The sequence below is a fragment of the Drosophila obscura genome, unplaced genomic scaffold (assembly GCF_018151105.1).
Source record: "Drosophila obscura isolate BZ-5 IFL unplaced genomic scaffold, ASM1815110v1 contig_150, whole genome shotgun sequence".
Taxonomy (NCBI): domain Eukaryota; kingdom Metazoa; phylum Arthropoda; class Insecta; order Diptera; family Drosophilidae; genus Drosophila; species Drosophila obscura.
Window position 1 is genome coordinate 7966659 of NW_024542736.1, and position 18872 is coordinate 7985530.

An 18872-nucleotide genomic window follows, 5' to 3' on the forward strand; every position below is an offset into this window, starting at 1 on the left:
TGCACTGGCTGGCGCAATCATCCTGGGTCTGCGACTGTCCGGCCATAAACTCCGATATACAGCCCTTGCCAATAAAAATATATACGAGTACAATATGCCCGCAGTCTTATGACCGGAGACATAAACCTGAAGACTATTTATCTGGGCATCGGGCAGCTATATGGCAGGGCTAGATATCGTCCAGCAATCTGGCCACAGTTTATGTTTGTCAAGTTCAACTTGTTGGGTCAGATTCGCAGTTTGCATTTAGTTTCCAATTTGGCGCCCAGCGCAGTGGAAGCAATTGAAAGTTCTCCCTGAAAGTGCAAGGATCAGATTAATTAATCATCGACTAAAATGGTTGCCTGTGAGTCCATAGTCTGACATTCTGATCCACACGTATTCAATCCAAAACCATTCAGGGCTGACCGTCAAGTCCGTGGCCATCTTCCTGGGCCTGGCCACAACGGCCTTCTGCATTTCCACCATTGTGCTGGCCGTGCAGAAAACCGATCTGGAGAACGATCTGCAGGATGCCCTGAACAAGATCGATGCCCTTACGGCGGATACAACGTCTACGTCGACCACAACTACCACAGCCAATCCCGGTGATGGCACCACGCCCAGTGGGGGTGCGACAACTCCCGGAAGTGGTTCGGGTACTACCCCAGGCGGTGCAACTACTCCGGGTGGCGGAACAACTCCTGGTGGAGGAGCAACCACCCCTGGAGGTGGAACAACTCCTGGTGGAGGAGCAACCACTCCTGGTGCAGGAACCACCAGCACGCCTGCAGTCAATCCGATCTACCCCTACACTGCCCACAGGACTTCCCGATCCCGAAGCGGTAAGTCCAGTGCTTCAATCCAATTGGGAAAGTGCAAATTTTCCCGTCTGGTCATCGTAAAGTCGGCATTGCTACCAATTCACGTTTTATCATGTTCCCTAGTGGTCATTTAGTCATTTGGTCATTTCAAGTGCTTATCGCTGGGGGTAAATGATTGTGCCTTCGTTTTATCACAGTCGAACAGTCTTTGGGGCCGTGTCAGAACTTTAGTGGTCAGTTGAGGCAGTTGGATTGAGGACAGCACACTGAATCAGAAATGAGCTTCAAGTTGCAGAACGTAAAGGGTATGCAGGCATATTCGATGTCAGTTAATGGTCAGCATTGAAGGATCACCATCTCTCATGTGTCTTAGACTGGCTGACAGCGGAGCGCGTGGCCATATTCTTTGGTCTGCTATCCACCTGCCTGATTGTGGCGCTTGTGATGGTGCTTGTCCACAGGGACAATTTGTGGCTGCAGCTGGACGAGGCACAGCGGAAATTGGATGTTCTCGAGGACTACATACAAAACCATTTGCGGACTGCCACGCCCGACCAACTATTGAAGTCAAGGGGACAACAGATGATTCTTAGGCTTAATAATAGTTTAGTTTTTCGTATTTTGTGGGCTTCAATAAACAATCATTTAATATCATTTCACAATTAATTGAACTTCCTAGCAAATGCAAGCACAATCGTATAATGCTGACACACACCGACGAAGTCCATTTATTTATTTTACAACCTGACCACTATAGGCCCAATCAATCCGTATCGTTGCCTTATCATCGTTTGGTTATTATCGTTAATGGATATTGAATAATCTTTACAATCGCTCGCCCCCAGATTCAATGGCGTCTGCCCACTGAGCTGAGGCCCATCAAGTACAAGATATACATTCATCCCGACCTGCAGACAGGCGGCTGCGAGGGCACCGTGTCCATCCAGTTCCAGCTGAATGAGGTGACCAATCTGATTGTGCTGCACGCCAAGGATCTGAATGTGCACAGCATCAGTATCCTGAATATGATGGCGCGCATGCGCATACCCATTGACGAGGTCATTCTGGACGACACAAGGGAGCTGCTCCTGATTACGCTGAAGACGGTGCTCAGCATGAACAAGGCGTATACGCTATCCGCCAGCTTCGACTGCAATCTGGAGAGTCTGACGGGCAGCTACCGAAGCAGCTACACAGATGCCGAAGGCAATCAAAAGTGAGTACTGAACACTGAATACCCCTAATGCATGGTCTTCGATTTGGTGTTGATATTCTTAGCTTTGCGCTTAAAGCCGGTCCCAGCTGTTCGTTTCGGCAAGCTTCCACGCAGCGAGCTTTCACCGCGTGCCATGATATGGCGCAGCTTTGGGCACTGTTGGAAGTTTAAAGCTGAGCGCGACGGTTGTGAATGCGCGTCGCGTCTTTTATTTCGAACCCGATCTCATCTCTCGTCGTGCGCGCGCGCTTCTCCTCGCCGATTTGAATCAAGTACGAGCATATAGCTAAATGAATTGCTGTGCATAGGATCGGCGCATTAAATTAACAATTAACAGACATCTCAGTCGCGTTGTCACTGTCACCGTCCCCGTCACAGCAGCTGTAACTGTAAATCGAGAAGCAAATGCCCAGTGGCTGCCGAAAGAAAGAGCAGGTGCCAATAAAGCAGGCGACATAGTGCAAAATGTGAAAATAATACGAGTGGAGGGAAGTGGAGTGGAGTGTGGAGTGTGGATCAAAACATATACCGTTGAAAGCTCTAACTGACCGCTGTCATTGTCATTGAACCGATTCCGTTATACGACTCAATCTGATCTGCTCTGCTGTGTGCCTGCGTTCTAATTGGGCGCATTGAGGCGGCAACTAATTTTAATATTCGCGCCGTAATACGAGTATTTCGAATCGAAGCGAACCGAAATGCGGCCACGGAACTCCATGGAATGGAATTCTATGCCAACTTTGACTTTCAACAATGAACACGATAAACAAGAGCCGCCGATAAATAACAGCGGGCAGCAGAACACCACACCGCATGGGCAGGGAAAACAGGTTGCAGCAGCGCATGCGTCCCATCACTCCACCTCCACTCCTCCTCATTCTCCTTCTCCGTTGCAAACTGGCTTGGCCCCAGTCCCTGCCCCACACCCCCCTCTGCATAAGCCTCGTGCATACACATAGTTCACTTGCCGCGCAAGTTCTTGGCCTTAAATCGGCCAATACACTCGGAGCTGTGAGCCGCCAAGATCTTCAGTACGCCTCAATGGCTCAAGTCTCTGGCTGTGGCTCTGTCTCTTGCAGCCGCTGCCGCTGGCCGATGGCCGCCTGAGAAATTACTTTCTTCCAAAGGCAAAACAAAATGGGTCGACATCATTGACTGCCAGCTACTTTTCGTAGTATTTCTGTCTTCTGCTTCCCCTTTGCTCTGTCTCTGCCTCTGTCTCCGTCTCCGTCTCTTTCTCATTTCTCATATCTGGTTTTTGTTTTGTTCTTGAAAGTTTGGCCGAACCCAAGGCGCACACTGGTCAAATATTTTTAATTTTTTTTTTCCATTTTTCATTTTCATTGACACTGATTTCTTTTTTGTTTTGGGCGAAATTTTCTAGTTCGTGTTTAGTGTGGGAAAAATACCCCCTGAAGAATGGTTAAAGAATTTCGCTTTGAATGGAGTTTAAGTGCTAATAAGCGGGATCAATGAATGGAGATTTTTAACACCTTTTGATGTGTGAATTTAGTGGATGTTCATTCAACTCTTTCGCCCTTTTTTATTGGTTTCTGTGATTTGCTTTGCTAATTAATTTTATATATTGCCGTAATACCCCATTCAGGATTGATGGCTTTGCTCTTGGGCGATCTTATGCAAGATCCCTTGATTGATAAACTTACGATATGTATTTTGCATTCCGTTAACCTCAAAACACACACAAATTGTGGCAATCATTTCTCTGTCTCTTGCCCACGATATCTCTCTTTGTATTTATTGTCGCTTTTATTTGATTTTTGTTTAAATTTTTAGAAATTGCAAGCACGTAGAGACGACCTTTGTCATGTGTCATCCCATCTCCCATTGCGGGAGTTGCGCGGGTTGGGTTGGTGTTTTTTTTTCTTTTTTTTTTTGTTAATTTTATCTGGGCTGCACTTGTCACGTAAATGCCAAACGATTTGCATTTGTGCTGCCATCTGTAAGGTGCCGTTTTTCGTGAAAGTTATGACCTTAAAAAGAGGCACAGGCACGTGTGTGTGTTTAATAAAAAAAACCTATTTAAATTTCCAAAAACTCTAAGCGTTTGTGTGACACCCGTAAACCGGAATGCTCCAAGTGCATTCACCTGGCCGACTTGCACACAGATGTCTAATTCCTCACTCATTAGAAGACAAGTTTCTTGTGACATCTCCCCCCCCCAGTTGTTGGTGGGCGTGGAGCGATCATCAGCCACAGAATGCGCAGGGCAGAGCAGAGAAGATAGAGATGAGATGCTTATGCATTCTGATGCATTGATGCGATGAGGCGTGTCAGATTATGCAGCCACAGATACTGGTACTCCGCAGCTGCTGCCATTGTCTTCGCTTCTGCTGCTCATAAGGTAGTCATGCAATTGGCTGTTTTTGTGGCAGAGCGAGCGGCGGGCTTTGTGTGCGCCTTAATTGAGTCAGCGGCAGAGTCGCGCTGCATTGCATCATCAGGGGCTCCATGATGCGATGGGCCTGATCGGCTGGCATGGCATGGGGCCTGGCGGGGCAAGAAACAATTGCCTGGCAGCTGGTTAAAATTAGCATATTCTACAGTCTACAGTCTACAGTCTTCGGTCTTGAATTCCTCATTTCGCACAATTTGGTGCAGCCTGAAATGAAAACTGCATACATTACGAGTGGTGCACACCCACGAGCAAATGGTTTCCTCTCAGATGCATCCTGACATAATTTTCAGTGGAGTCATGTGTGGAGTTTGTGGCCAATTCAATTCAAATCATTTTCATGGCTCATACTCTGCATCTGCAACTTCTTCCCGTGGTACTAAACTGCCACAGATCGGAGTGCATGGAGAGTGCATAGTGATGCCAATAACCTTTGCCATGCATCCGTCAATCAATCGCACACCCCACACCAACAACGCCCCTATAGAAAGTGGCCTGTGGTGGTGGACGGATCATTGCAACAGCCTGGGGGGATTTGTAATGCGACTTTGCGGTTAACCAGCCCAGCTCCAACTCTGAGCTCCATGGAATCGTGTCGCTCCAACTATTTGAAGTAACAATTTCATGAAATGACCAACTTCATTACGTGACCATGCGAGGGGCAGAAATGGCAGCAGGCATCTATCTGATTGATCTGCAGCGAGACAAAATTGAGGCAAGCTCCATCTCCATCTCTATGTCTTTACCCCTTGCCCATGGGGTAACCTAGCCGTACCACACCATAAAAGCTATGAAAACCAACCCGGGTTTGTTTATAAGCAGCTCGGAGATTATAAAAAAAAGTGATGATGGTAACGGCGACGCATGTAATTCGGTCCGGGCTGTTTATTGCGCTCTCGAATTACCCTCCCTGTCGATGACACAATGGATTGGAGTGCTGGGAGCTTCAGTTTTGTGATAAAACTACAGTTAAAATTGTGATTTAAGGCAGAGCCCAATGGGCTTCAAGCTAGGGACAGCTTCTGACAGTGACAATTTGCGATAGTGCGCGGGCTTCAATTGGAGCAAGTTCAAAAGTAATAAACACCCCTTTTCGCTATTGTAGCTCGCGTCTCAGTGTGAACGAGTCTAGTTGAAAGCCAAGTTAAATAAGCAGAACAAACAGTCAACGGCATGTATGCAACGAAAAACGTGCGACCACGCAGCAGCCTCTCCACAGACGACAACCACCGCATCAAGGACACCAACCGGCCCCAAAAGGCACCGGGCAACACCATCCTCACGCTGGTCGCCTTCTGCGTGTTCCTCCTGGTGCTGTGCGGCTTCCTGCTGGGCGCACTCGTATATGTGGGCAAGAATATAGCCGACGAGCACCAGAGACAGCAGCAGGCGAACAGCACGCAGACGGCGGCTCTGAATGCCACCATACGCACCGTCTACGTGGACCGGGATCAGTTGTTGTCCACCAAACCGATTCTGAGCGTTTTGTCAGGTTGGTCCATCATTCGAAATTTAAATATGATTAGTAATGTGGCAGGAAGGTTCCAGCATTATTCAATCAATAGATTAACCATATTTTCCGTATACAAATATAAAATTGAAACTTTTAATAGATAAAAAAAAAGGAGCAAAAAAATATTTTAAATGTGGGGCTTAAGAGCATTTTTCAGTAGCTTTAATTTTATTCTGGGCATACATATATAACGGTAAAATGCACAATGGGTATTTAAATGCCCCACGAAAATCATAAAACTTAAAGAATTTTAGAGCAGCTTAGGTGAAAGATATTTTAGTTATTCTTTTTATAAGTAAAGAGGAAAGGATGGATCTACAAGGTTAAATAACAGACAGTATTATGTCTTCGCCGTTTAACTCACCTGCTGCTTACCTGCTTAAATAGAAGGGGGTTCAGTGGGTTAAATATGTTAATTTTGTCTTTATCGGTATAACTCGGTATCTTTCTGTGGGCCAGACGGTCACACTATTTTTTAAAATAAACTAAAAAGCCTTTATCAATTAAAAATCGCATATTATCGCTAGATAATCGCGCCCCCACCACTCAAGTGCCTTCCAATACCAAATCAAACGCCATGGCCACCGTCGCGCCCGCCATTAGAGCCGCCAGCAAGGTGCTGCAGAAACTCGGCTACCGGCTGCCAAAGGAGCTGAAGCCGAGCAAATACAAGCTGCAGCTGCGTCCAGATCTCAACCAGAAGCACTATACGGGCAATATAAGCATCAGCCTGGAGGTACTGGAGCCGATTTCCTTCATACCCGTGCACGTGAAGCAGCTGAATGTGAGCACTGTCGATGTGCAGCACTTGGACGAGTCGGGAGCGCCGCTGAAGAGCATTGCCCCAACCCTGACGTTTTCCTATCCCGAATTCGAGTACTGGGTGACCGAGTTTGAGCAGCCGCTGGACGTGGGAAACTATACGCTGCGCCTGAACTTTAACGGTTCGTTGACGGATCGCATCACAGGCCTCTATCAGAGCTCCTACTGGGACAAGCTGAAGAATCGCAACAGGTAGCAAAGCTACTAACACCCGCCATCCCCTTGCATGCAACCAATTTACTTACCCATATATGAAATGAGTCTCTGCCATGCCTTTCATCCGCTAATAATCTTTACCTTTGCCTTACAGATATATTGCCAGCACCAAGTTCGAGCCCACCTATGCCCGGCAGGCCTTCCCCTGCTTCGACGAGCCGGCCCTGAAGGCCCAGTTTACCATAACTATTGCCCGACCCAGCGGCGATGAGTACCACGTACTGTCGAACATGCCTGTGGCCATCGAGTACATCGACGGGGATCTGACTGAGGTGACGTTCGAGGAGACTGTGCCCATGAGCACATATCTGGCTGCCTTCGTGGTTTCGGACTTTGCCCACAAGACCACAAACTCAGCAATAAACCCTTCCATTGAAGTGCGCACCTTCGCCCCAGCAGCGCAAGTGGAGAAGACCCAATATGCTCTGGACATCGGAGTTGGCGTCCTCGACTATTACATCGAATACTTCAACATCTCCTATCCCCTTCCCAAGCTGGATTTGGTTGCCATTCCCGATTTTGTATCGGGCGCTATGGAGAACTGGGGTCTGGTGACCTTCCGCGAGACGGCGTTGCTGTATGATGAGGCAAGCAGCTCCAGTGCGAACAAGCAGCGTGTGGCCATTGTCATTGCGCATGAGCTGGCGCACCAGTGGTTCGGCAATCTGGTCACCATGAACTGGTGGAGTGACCTTTGGCTGAATGAGGGCTTTGCCTCATTCGTGGAATACAAGGGGACGAAGCACATGCATGCAGACTGGGATATGGATAATCAGTTTGTCATCGAGGAGCTCCATCCAGTGCTCATAATCGATGCCACACTCGCATCGCATCCAATTGTTAAGTCAATTTCAAGCCCCGCTGAGATTACCGAATACTTCGATACAATTACCTACTCGAAAGGCGCCTCCTTGGTGCGCATGCTGGAGAACCTTGTGGGCGAGGAGAAGTTCAAAAATGCCACAACTCGCTATCTGAGGACCAACCTCTACTCCACCGCCACCACTGAAGATTACCTCACTGCCATTGAGGAGGAAGAGGGCCTCGAATATGATGTCAAGTGAGTGCCTATATCTGCTGCTGCTTGCGCGTACGCATCCACTAATTCGTTCCCACTCACAGACAGATCATGCAAACGTGGACAGAACAAATGGGTCTGCCGGTTGTCGAGGTGGAGAAGAATGGCAACACCTACAAGCTAACCCAGAAGCGTTTCTTGGCCAATGCGGACGATTACGAAGCCGAAGCTGAGGCCTCTTCTTTCAAGTACGTATCAAAGTCATTTAGTATTGCCGCATTGTCTTGAACGATTGTTTTTGGCCTGCCTGCCTGCCCCACAGTTACCGCTGGTCCATCCCAATCACCTACACGAGCAGCATCAACAGCGAGGTGCAGTCGACGATATTCAACCACAACGACAACGAGGCTAGCATCACGCTGGCAGGCGATGCCAGCTGGATTAAGATTAATAAGGACCAGGTTGGCTATTATCGCGTTAACTATGCGGCCGAGCAGTGGGCTGCCCTGACCACTGCGCTTAAGGCATCGCGGGAGGACTTCAGCACCGCGGATCGTGCACATTTGCTGAATGACGCCAACACCCTGGCCGCTGCTGGACAGTTGAACTATGCCGTGGCCCTCGACCTGAGCACCTATCTGGAGAGCGAGCAGGACTATGTGCCCTGGAGTGTTGGCACCTCGTCGCTGGCAACGCTGCGAAATCGCGTTTACTACACCGATCTGTACAGCAATTTCACCACCTACGCCCGCAAACTACTAACGCCCATTGTGGAGAGGGTCACGTTCGTCGTTGGCACAAATCATCTGGAGAAGTAAAAACGACTCAAACGACACATTTAGCTTGATTAGATATTGACTTTTGTGCATTTCACAGCCGCCTCCGCATCAAGGTTCTGAGCTCTGCATGCGCAGTCGGACACGAGAGCGCGCTGCAGCAGGCTGTTACTCTGTTCAATCAGTGGTTGGCCACGCCTGAAACACGCCCTAGTCCTGATATCCGGGACGTCGTCTACTACTACGGTCTGCAGCAGGTCAACACCGAAACCGCCTGGGACCAGGTCTGGAAACTGTATCTGGCCGAGGCAGATGCACAGGAGAAGTTGAGACTTATGAACGCCTTGGCTGCCGTGAAGGAGCCATGGCTGTTGCAGCGCCTCATCAATCTGGCCTCGGACGAGAGCAACGTCCGTCGCCAGGACTATTTCACGCTTCTGGGCTACATTTCGGCCAATCCCGTGGGACAGAGCCTTGTCTGGGACTATGTGCGCGAGCAGTGGGAGCAGCTGGTGGCGCGCTTTGGCATCAACGAACGCACATTGGGTCGCCTGATTCCAACAATCACGGCGCGCTTCTACACTCAAACCAAGCTGGAAGAGATGCAGAACTTCTTCGTGAAGTATCCAGAAGCAGGAGCTGGAACGGCGGCCCGCCAACAGGCCCTGGAAACGGTCAAGGCCAACATCAAGTGGCTGTCACTGAACAAGGCCCAAGTGGGCGAGTGGTTGGCCAACTATGCGGAACAGTCCACGGTTACCAATAGCATCAATTGATTCGCACTGCTTTAGCCCCCTGTAAAATACAATAATGTAAAAACTACCAATGGAATTGAACATAGTCTTACTCGTAGCTAACTAAAGCAGCAAGTGCTTTTCAAATGTGAATGAAGAATTGTGAATACGTATGATATTTTGAAGAAAACTAATAGATACAAAATTATGCCTTTTTTTTGCTTTACACTACTGTGCTCGACACTACGTGAATAATTCCGGAGCCCCAGAGAAGACTAACCTAATGACAAATAGAGCTGCATAGTCTAAGCAAACTGAATTTATTTAACAATCAGTGAATGAGTCTGGCACTTGGTTAAACAATTCTGACCCAACAATGCAATACGACTGAGGTGGTACTCAAAGTATGCCAGAGTATATTCTGCTGGCGTAAGCGTATGTAACAGTTAGAAGAAAGCGTCCGTCTGTTGGTTTTAAATTAATGATTATGGTACATATTTTATAAAGGTAATTTTCCAGCGTGGACTTGCGTTCACAAATTTATAATACCAATGCAATTCAGATTTGCTTAAATCTGTCTTGAAATGAGGTTGCGACTTTAAATAACTTTTCTGTAGATGTCTTCCAAATTATGTTTCTAATCAAGAAATCATGTGTTTCAAGTCAACGACTGTTATGAATTGGATATACTCGCTTATCTGTATCGTAAAGGGCATGGCAGGGCAAATGTCAAAGAGCAAACCCAATAATTTGATTTCGAGCTTTATTTTACATCCTGATGGCGCTCTTCCTGTACACGATGTTTCAGGCTAACCAGCTGAATAATTATCTCGATTTGCTCAAGCGCAATAGAGCAATATACACCTACATATATACTTGCCATTCAAAGTGAATTACGGGTTAACCTCTGCTCTTTCAAGAACTCTTTCGGACTGGACGACTGACACGCCCCTTAACTGGTGGAACTACATCTGGCCTTTGGTCGATACCCCACTAATTGTGACACCCTTTTGGCCTTTGTAGATGCAAAACCCTTCTGCTAAACGTCGTGGAGTCGAGCGTGAATGGCTCTGCCCAGCGCCAGACAATTCGATCTATCCAGTCTTCGTCATGTTGCATAGCCACCTCAATGGTTATTAGCCTCCGCCCATGTAGACCCGGTTGCGTCTCTACTCGGACTTCCTCAGTGGTAAGGTCGAACCTCTATCAGCCTCTGTGTGCGTCGTGTTTCTCCGACAACGACTCACTTATTTAGCTCCAGGAGGAGGCACACCGATACAACGGATTGGGATTGGCTTCTGCTCATCTTTCGAACACATTTGGTACACTTATTTTCATAATCTATTAGCTAATTATTTTCTATGGCTAAAATAGTTGATAATCAACAGTAATGTAAATAACTACATAATGATAAATGTATTCTCCCACGTGGACCACACAATAAATATTTAGCTGCTTAAGCAAGTTGCACCTAAGCAAACATTTTCAGACTGCCCAACAATGTATTCGGATTGTTTAGGCTTTACATAACACTGACCAACGCTACAGAACTGTCTGGGGGAGCTCATATAAATAGGCGCCCTTTCGTATCGAGTATTAGTTCTGGTTAAACAGAGTAAAGAAGTAATTCAAGCATCATGCAGTCTTCAACGTTCCTTATGGCCTTCTTGGTGGTGGCTATGCTGATGCTTTTCAGCGCCCCGATTACTGAGGCCACCTTCTTGCTCATTGCTTGCATGTTGCGGTCTCCATTGTGCCCATGGGTCACCTCAGCCGCAACCAACAGCACAGGCTGAGAACAGGACCATTCACAACTCAGTATGAAGCTCGATACCAGACACTCGAACACATCATTGGGACACAAATATGTACTAAATAAAATGATTTTTTTGCTGCATTGAATTGATTTGCATGTATATGGTTTAGTGTTAGTTTTCAAAAGAAAAGAAATCACGTGAAAAAAAATTGAAATATAAATCCGGAATTCTGTGAACTATTTAAATTTGTACCGTTCCCATTCTCCACATATTTTTAGGAAAGTTTGAGTTCAGCTGTGAGGCCCTGTTAACTCTTTGCCAAAAAAACAATTCAAATAAAAAAGCAACTATTTTAAACTGGATTTTTTATCAGATCAATGCCATAAAGATAAAGTCGAGACGTTTCGCGAAAAAAAGATGCACATATAGTAAAGTTTAATCAGCAACTTTATTTGCTTTATCCATATAGAACGTATCAAATCCCTATATATTGTTTCTTTTTTTGGATGGCAAAGTAATCACATGTGACGTCCGTATATAACACCATAAAAATGGAAGTTAGCAGCCGAACTTCTAACTGCCAGTGGGCAGATCATAAATATTTTCTTATATAAAGGAATCGGCATAATTTCTGAACTTCTTGCAAAATAATTATTGTATTATTTTGCTGAAGCAAGAACATTAATTTTTATTAAGTTGAGTTTATTTGAGAATGATATCTCCACCAACTATGTACATGCGCGCATATCTACAATGTACAACTTTTGCAATTCAAATAGAAATAATTTATGAAATGATTCAAAACTTCGAAGTTCAGTCAAAAACTTCGAGAAAAAAATTACGCAGCCACAAGAAGAGCTTATTGCTGCGTAAGGGCGATCCAGACCTGATGTATTCTCTGGTTCGAAGACAACAACATTAGGATCTATCGATTGGCTATCATTTCACAGATTGATTGGTTCCGCATGGAACCATGTGCTCCTCTACCGATTCATTAATGTGCGACCTTGAACACCAACTTTGTCGCTTTGTATATGTTTTTGTTTATCATTACAACCAGCGAAAGTAGTGTATACAACACGAGGAAACCATTTCGTTTTATACTCCCTAGCTGAGATGCCAATGAAATTCCAGGAAACGGAAACAACTAAGAACGCGCCAGTGTTGGCTTAATTCCCTTGCTGTGCGCTTTTATGGACACATTTTATGCCGGATTTTATTAGGCCCAAAGTGTTTATGCCTTGTGGGCTGCAAGAGGACATCAGAGCAGTTGCGGACAGTTTCCGACCAGGATTTAGGCCTAAGCAATGACGTAAACAGGAATTTGTCAGAAACTGTTTACGGCTGGAATTGATAACATTGGGCTGCGATCAGATGGCGCGCAACCCTCGGGGGGAAGGACGGCGCTCGAAAGTCAATCAGAATCACTCAAATGGCGCGTATCCAATAGGCAAAAATGATGACGCCATCCCAGCGGAGCGCATAAATTCCGATTTGCCGTTGCTGAGTTATCGCCAGCATTCGCACAACAAACGACACTTTTTTGCAGCTTCCATGGCGTATTATCTGGTGCTGCCATGGAAACGATTTATCTTTATGTTCGAGTGTTTCGATTTGATTTCGCTCGTCAATTTCTGGATGGTTCAGGAGGCCAGCACAGCTTAAATTTAAAGCAACGTGTCGGTGCGCCTAATTCTCAGGCTCAGCCATGGGCCAAGGTCAGCGAATTGACTCGTCTGGCGGGCCAGCTCCCACTATTAGTGCAATTGAGACAAGATAATGAAAATGAACATCAGGCCGAATCAAGCAGACGACCAACTTCTAGAGCTGTAACAGCTGCAGGCGTTTAAATTGGCATCCAGGCAGGGCACGGGCCCCACCGGAGATGGGAGTCGGCTTCCACCGCACGCCATCTCATTGGAGCTCTTTGTCTATGCCCCTGTGTGCCATAAAGTTTCCCACACTGCGGCACTCATCCACAGAAACGAGAGAGCTCCGAAAATGAATCCGTACGATTTGTTGGCCTTGGGCCAGGCAGACATATTTAGCCTTGTCTAACAAACGAGCACAAACGAGTCATTTGTAATCAAAATAAAAGCCACTTTAAGCTAAACTCTTCCTAATTTATAATTCGAAATATTTATGCGCTCGATTTCACTTAAAAATAAAGCAAGAGGGCGGGAAAAATGTAGTTGTGGCTTTATTAAACTTATGTAAATATGTGCACACGTATTTATTTGTATTTTTCAGTAAAAGTTTTCAATTTGCATAGCATCAACGTCTATGGTCCCCAGACTGTCAAAGAAAATAGGCAATGTTGCCGAAATGTTTCTGATTTCTGTTTCTGATTGCCTTTCACATGCACCCAACACTCAATGGGCTGTTCGGTCAATAAAAAATAATTGCGATGCTCCCGAAACGTCATAAAATCCTAGTGTCATGAGCCTCCCGAAAATCTCGGGCCAAAGGAATATTGTTCAACCGCCCTGTCCGCACGTTCAAGTGTTGACGTCTGCTCTATCGGCCATCTGTAATGGCAGTCACAGTCACATGGAATGCTCCGTGGGAATTTTTGTCTTCTTGGCTCCCAATTGCTGCAGTGGCATTTTTATGACCACAAACCTGTTGAGGCGCCGTGTAATGGCTTAAGAATAAAATAAATTAATTGGCGACCTGATGAAATTACTTCATTAGCTGCTAATTTAATTGAGTCTCCTGTAGAGTGTGCTGGGCGAAATCAGCCGGAATCGTGCCAGGGAGGTGGGCCCTTGACATGATTAATATTGCATTTTGGCATCGACTTAGCAACAAAACAGCTCCGTTACATGAGCGGACAGACAGACCTCCTGCTGAACAAGGGACAAGACAGGGTTGAAGGACCGGAAACGGGCGGTGTGTATATCTTTGCGACCCGAGCTTCCATCGTTCATGTTATATGAATGGAAGCTTCTTTTTCCGGTCCGGCTACTCCCTCCCACGCAGCCATTAATCTCAATTTGAAGGGCAAACATTCAATCAACCCAGAGGCGCCTGCCGAGCGGCCTTACTAATTAAAGACACATTAAGGGCTCGTTAAAATTAAAGTGCCACTTAAAGGGCTCGATGGGCCCTGCTGTCATGGTTGCTAATTTGAAGAGGATACGCCAATATGCAATTCGAAAACTATTCACAATACCCACAGCCAGGGTGCACCTGAAGCGTGAAAAGAGTTAAATGATGCTTGAATAAGAATAAAGCTGAGTGTAAAATGCAGACTGCCAATCGACAGCGGTGAGCACGTGACTACAGGCGATTGCCTTTCGCAATTGAAATAATATTTTTAAGCCATTTAAGCCACTCAAAAAATGTTCAATGTTCAACAGTCATTGGCAACAAAGAAAACAAGCATTAAAAATAGAAAACCAATTAAAGTCTTATATGTAGTCTGCTAAAAAAACTTTGTTTATCCATAAACATTTTCTCATTTTAGTCGGAATTCTCTCTGTTTCTCTGTCTGATTTATTTATATTGATGAGGAATTTTCCGTCGAGTCTCTTTGTGAATGCCAGTGGCAAACGCAAAGCAGAAACAATTCACATATCTCAATTGAAAATCAATTAAGGCATTGAATGGCATTTAGGCATTACTAAATAGACTTCAAATGTACACAAAAAACAGGGGAAAACTCAATCAAATACGATGGCAGAATTAAAGCCAACAAATTCCCAGAAATTTAATCATTTTAAGTAGCAATTTGCGACATCACTTGGCCATCGTCGACTCTGGTCACATGTAGTTTAATTCAACGGGTACCGAACCGATTCTACTATCTGTCTGATCCTTGTTGCTGCTGCTGGTACTGCTGCATGAAATTCCTCTGGCAGTTAAATTGTTGCTGAAGAAGTGCCATAAAAAGCGTTTTATGGCGCGACGGTTTGTAATTAAAATCTCACACGCGCACTCGCTCCCGGTCGCTCCCTGGAACTGGCTCTGCAAATACATACATGTAGTATACGTGATGTGAGTGAACTCTTAGCCAAATGCCCAATGATGCGAATTTTAAATGCATTTTGTGTCTTTTAATTAAATGGCTACAATTTGTATTGCCATCATTGCATTTAAGTGTGGTCGCTGCCTCACACTTACCCTTTGATGCAATGATAAATCTTGTTCTGCCGTTTTTTGTGGTATTTTTGTTAGTTTTAACTACCGCTTACATGGTGGAACATTGTCTGTGGCCGGAATATGACACTTGATTTATGGCCATTTGTTTTTCGCTTTCCAAACAGGCTCATAAATACACCAGAAATGGCATAACAAATGGCAAATAGTGAGTAACAAATGGCATATGGCGCTGGCCCAAAATGTGTAAAGAGTCCATTCTAGTTCCATTTAAAGGAGTCGAGTCCACGTTATGCAACGCTCAGTGCAGTGACTGCAGGATGGCTAATTTCACTGCGCTACCATCATTGTGCCGCTTTGGTACTGCGTATACTTAATATTGTCTGCGGTAAATAACGGCAACGAGATTTGGTCTCTTCGTATTTGGAGAGTGCGGAGCGTAAGCAATATCCGTTAACGCTTTTTCGTTTCACTTCTCCCCACTCGAGAGTTCGAGAACTCGAGTTCCCTGTTGTTTCTTTGCTGTGCGCTTGCCTTGGTACGGGTCCATGTCCGGTACCGCCGATAAGCCGCCTTTATTGGAAAAGTTTGAATCAAGGCAGCCCCCGGCATTTGACACTTATTTAAATTTATATCCGCACAAATTGTGCTGCGGCTCCTGCTCTAGCTGCGCTTGTTGCATTTTAATTAGAAGCGACGATGCAATACACACAGCCACGGCCAATCGCTATGCAAAGCAGCAGGCGTATAAATAACACTCATAAATCCCAGATCAGGAGCTGCGGAGTGGCCACAATTTGACATCTTGTGGTCACGCCTGTACAGGCTCTGACAACTGCGGGTGGTATTTCATTCACAGAAAATTCATTAACATTTACAAACGTTTCATTTTTAATGAACTGAATAATCTGGGCGGCTAGCCTGACCTCTCGCCAGCCCATAAATAATTCCTCACTTTCGCACAACCCCACGCCGTCCCATAAATCTTTAAATCTTGTTTAAAAATTACACAGAAATTTCTCATGCGTATTTATATGCAAATTAAGATGTTTACAATATTCCCGATTTCTACACTTTGATCCGGGCCAAAAATGCGACGACACTCGCTGTGCGGTAGCCGGGTCGGGGGAGCGGAGGGGAGGCGGAGAGGCCGGGACACAATGAATCATAATTTTATTGACGGATGAGGTATTTGACTCTAGCGACGGAGATTTTGGCGGCGGCGCCGGAAAATTCCCCTCTGCCACAGAAAATGTCGGAAAAAAATGCGTATAAATATAGAAATGCATGCGAATTTAAGAACACAATTATGTTTGTATGTATTTTGGAATGGGGCCAGTGAGTCAGGTGGAATTCGGAATTCTCTTTAATGGCTAGATTAACGCTAGAGGCGAGTTAGAACTTTTAAACAGATTCTGTTAAATAAATTTAAATTTCTACTCCAAATCGACTACATTAATTAAGGTTCCATATAATTTAGCAACTGTTATATTTATGTTTAAAATAAAATCAATCTTACGTTCCAATAATAATCATTTCATATGGTCTATTAGCAATTCTCCCTTTAAATCCTCCTCCACAAACGGCATGCCAAAATAGTCATTCCCAATATTCGACTAAACGTTTCTGCAATCGTCTTGATTTAACAGCTTGTTTTCCGTGTCGCCGTAAATCAAATGCCACTTTGTTGAACTGCCAAGACTCGGCGAACTCTCCGTCACCTCTTCTCTTTCTTCGGCCCAGCATGATGGGAAAATTCAATCAAAATATTATTGTTCGTGATACAAATGGGAAGCGTCGACGAAGCCGTCACTCTTGGCTCCCTCACACGCAAACCTCCGACCAGCACCAGTGCTATGCCTTCGGTACCCCTGCCACAGAGCCCCATGTCCTAACCGACGCCCCCTACGACACGCCGACATGCCGTAGACATGCTCGTAGATGAACTGTACTGCGTCGGGTTTTTCATGGCTTGTTTACAATTAATTAGGATTGTTATGTCGCCGTTTGATTCAATCATTTCTTTGTGCTTTGCGTTACTTTTTAACAGCACGGTCATAAATTTGCGGTCTGTTTTGGTAGCGGGCATTATGGGCAGACGGAACCGTCCTGCATTTATAGCACCCGTCACGCCCACACCGATATTCCGCATTCGCATTCGCATCGGTTTCCCATTCGATACACAATCTCAAGTTGAATGCGCCAAAGTTCATATTAATTAGCAATTTGGATTTCCAAAGAAACTTTTACAATCCGACAACTGCTGCTTCTGAATTTTGAGCTTAACTTTTTCGATTGTATTGCTCAGATTGCAGCCATACCATACAAACGGAATCGTTGATGAATGCTCAGCAAGTTGAGTACGAAACTGAAACAAAGCCTGTCACATTCACTGCAATGGGAGACAGTTTTATGCTTTAAGCTTCTTTTATATGTTCCATGAATCATAACGTCGCCGGCTATCATTTATTTTTGCCTGGTCTACTAATAAACACCTTTAAAGCCAATCGCCGGAGTGGCTGTTCGAAGCCACACTTCGAACGTCTCTGAAAAACTTGATTGAATTTATTAAAATCTAATAAAAAACAAATACATTTACCCATTTGTCTGTGAATAATCAATAACACGTGCCATTTGATGAGCTGACTCGTTTTTGCTTTTGTTTTATGTTTAATTCGCTTTGCCCCACCCTCGATTTTGTTGTGTATACCTTTTTACACTATACTAATTATATAATAAAAAATACATTCGCGCGGTTTCTATCAGAGAAATACTTTTGCTCGCTTTCTAAAGCAGCGATTTATTTCTTAGCTCTTTTTCAAATTTGTGGCTCTCAATTTGCAAGAAAATACAAATATTTCGAGGTCAGAGATAATACATTTTATATTTGTGGCACCGTGAATGAAATGCAACGTGCAACGGCTATGCATTTTGGCCTTTCTGTTGAGAATAATGTTAATATAATAGAGATTCATGGAATCATCAGTTCCATTAAGATTTGAATCGGGCTTGGACATATTTCAGTCATGGTATACGGGACGCTGGCCTGTGCGGTTACTGTGGGTTCAGGCCCGACCCGTAAACATGCACATCTATTAGGAAAAATTACTTCCAGAAATTTTGCACGTGCAGCTTTTGTGGTTCTTTCAAAATAGAAAGAAATTCAAATCAGACTTGATAGCTATGCACACATGCAGGTATTTTTGTAGCCCAGTTAAAAGCAAATAAATGCCTAGTGTGCCGTTACAAATTTAACCAAAAATATTCAGGGAAATGAAGGTAAGGAAAAGAGCTGTGGGTTTGCCGTTGCCTTAGTTGCGTGAGCTCAAAACCATTGCGGCCTAGGATTTTAAGCAATGAATCGAAAAGTCTGTAAAAATGTTCCATTGAATATGTGCGTCCGAACAGTAAACATGCAAAAAAGAGACCTATAAATATGCAAATAGTTCTAATGAATTGATTCGAAAGCGATGCCTAATCCCTCTTCTGTTCCACCGGAAGAA

The 18872-nt window shown here is 45.0% G+C and overlaps 3 protein-coding genes across 3 annotated transcripts; all 3 read left to right on the forward strand.

Moving 5' to 3' along the window:
- The first annotated feature begins 237 nt into the window (after positions 1 to 237).
- On the forward strand, positions 238 to 9702 carry LOC111073731 (glutamyl aminopeptidase). The gene is given in 8 exon segments (XM_022366202.2): positions 238 to 346; positions 402 to 787; positions 789 to 824; positions 1649 to 2019; positions 7078 to 8043; positions 8106 to 8249; positions 8324 to 8815; positions 8878 to 9702. Coding segments are annotated over 8 exon segments (3081 nt in total). The 5' UTR covers positions 238 to 336; the 3' UTR covers positions 9554 to 9702.
- On the forward strand, positions 1029 to 1505 carry LOC111073732. Its single transcript, XM_022366203.2, has 2 exons — positions 1029 to 1108; positions 1177 to 1505. Exons 1-2 carry the CDS (start codon positions 1081 to 1083, stop codon positions 1467 to 1469), a joined length of 321 nt encoding a protein of 106 aa, XP_022221895.2. The 5' UTR covers positions 1029 to 1080; the 3' UTR covers positions 1470 to 1505.
- Positions 9703 to 11104: 1402 nt separating the features above from the next.
- On the forward strand, positions 11105 to 11413 carry LOC111073736. The gene has a single exon (XM_022366209.2). It carries the CDS (start codon positions 11149 to 11151, stop codon positions 11305 to 11307), a length of 159 nt encoding a protein of 52 aa, XP_022221901.1. The 5' UTR covers positions 11105 to 11148; the 3' UTR covers positions 11308 to 11413.
- Positions 11414 to 18872: the final 7459 nt, after the last annotated feature.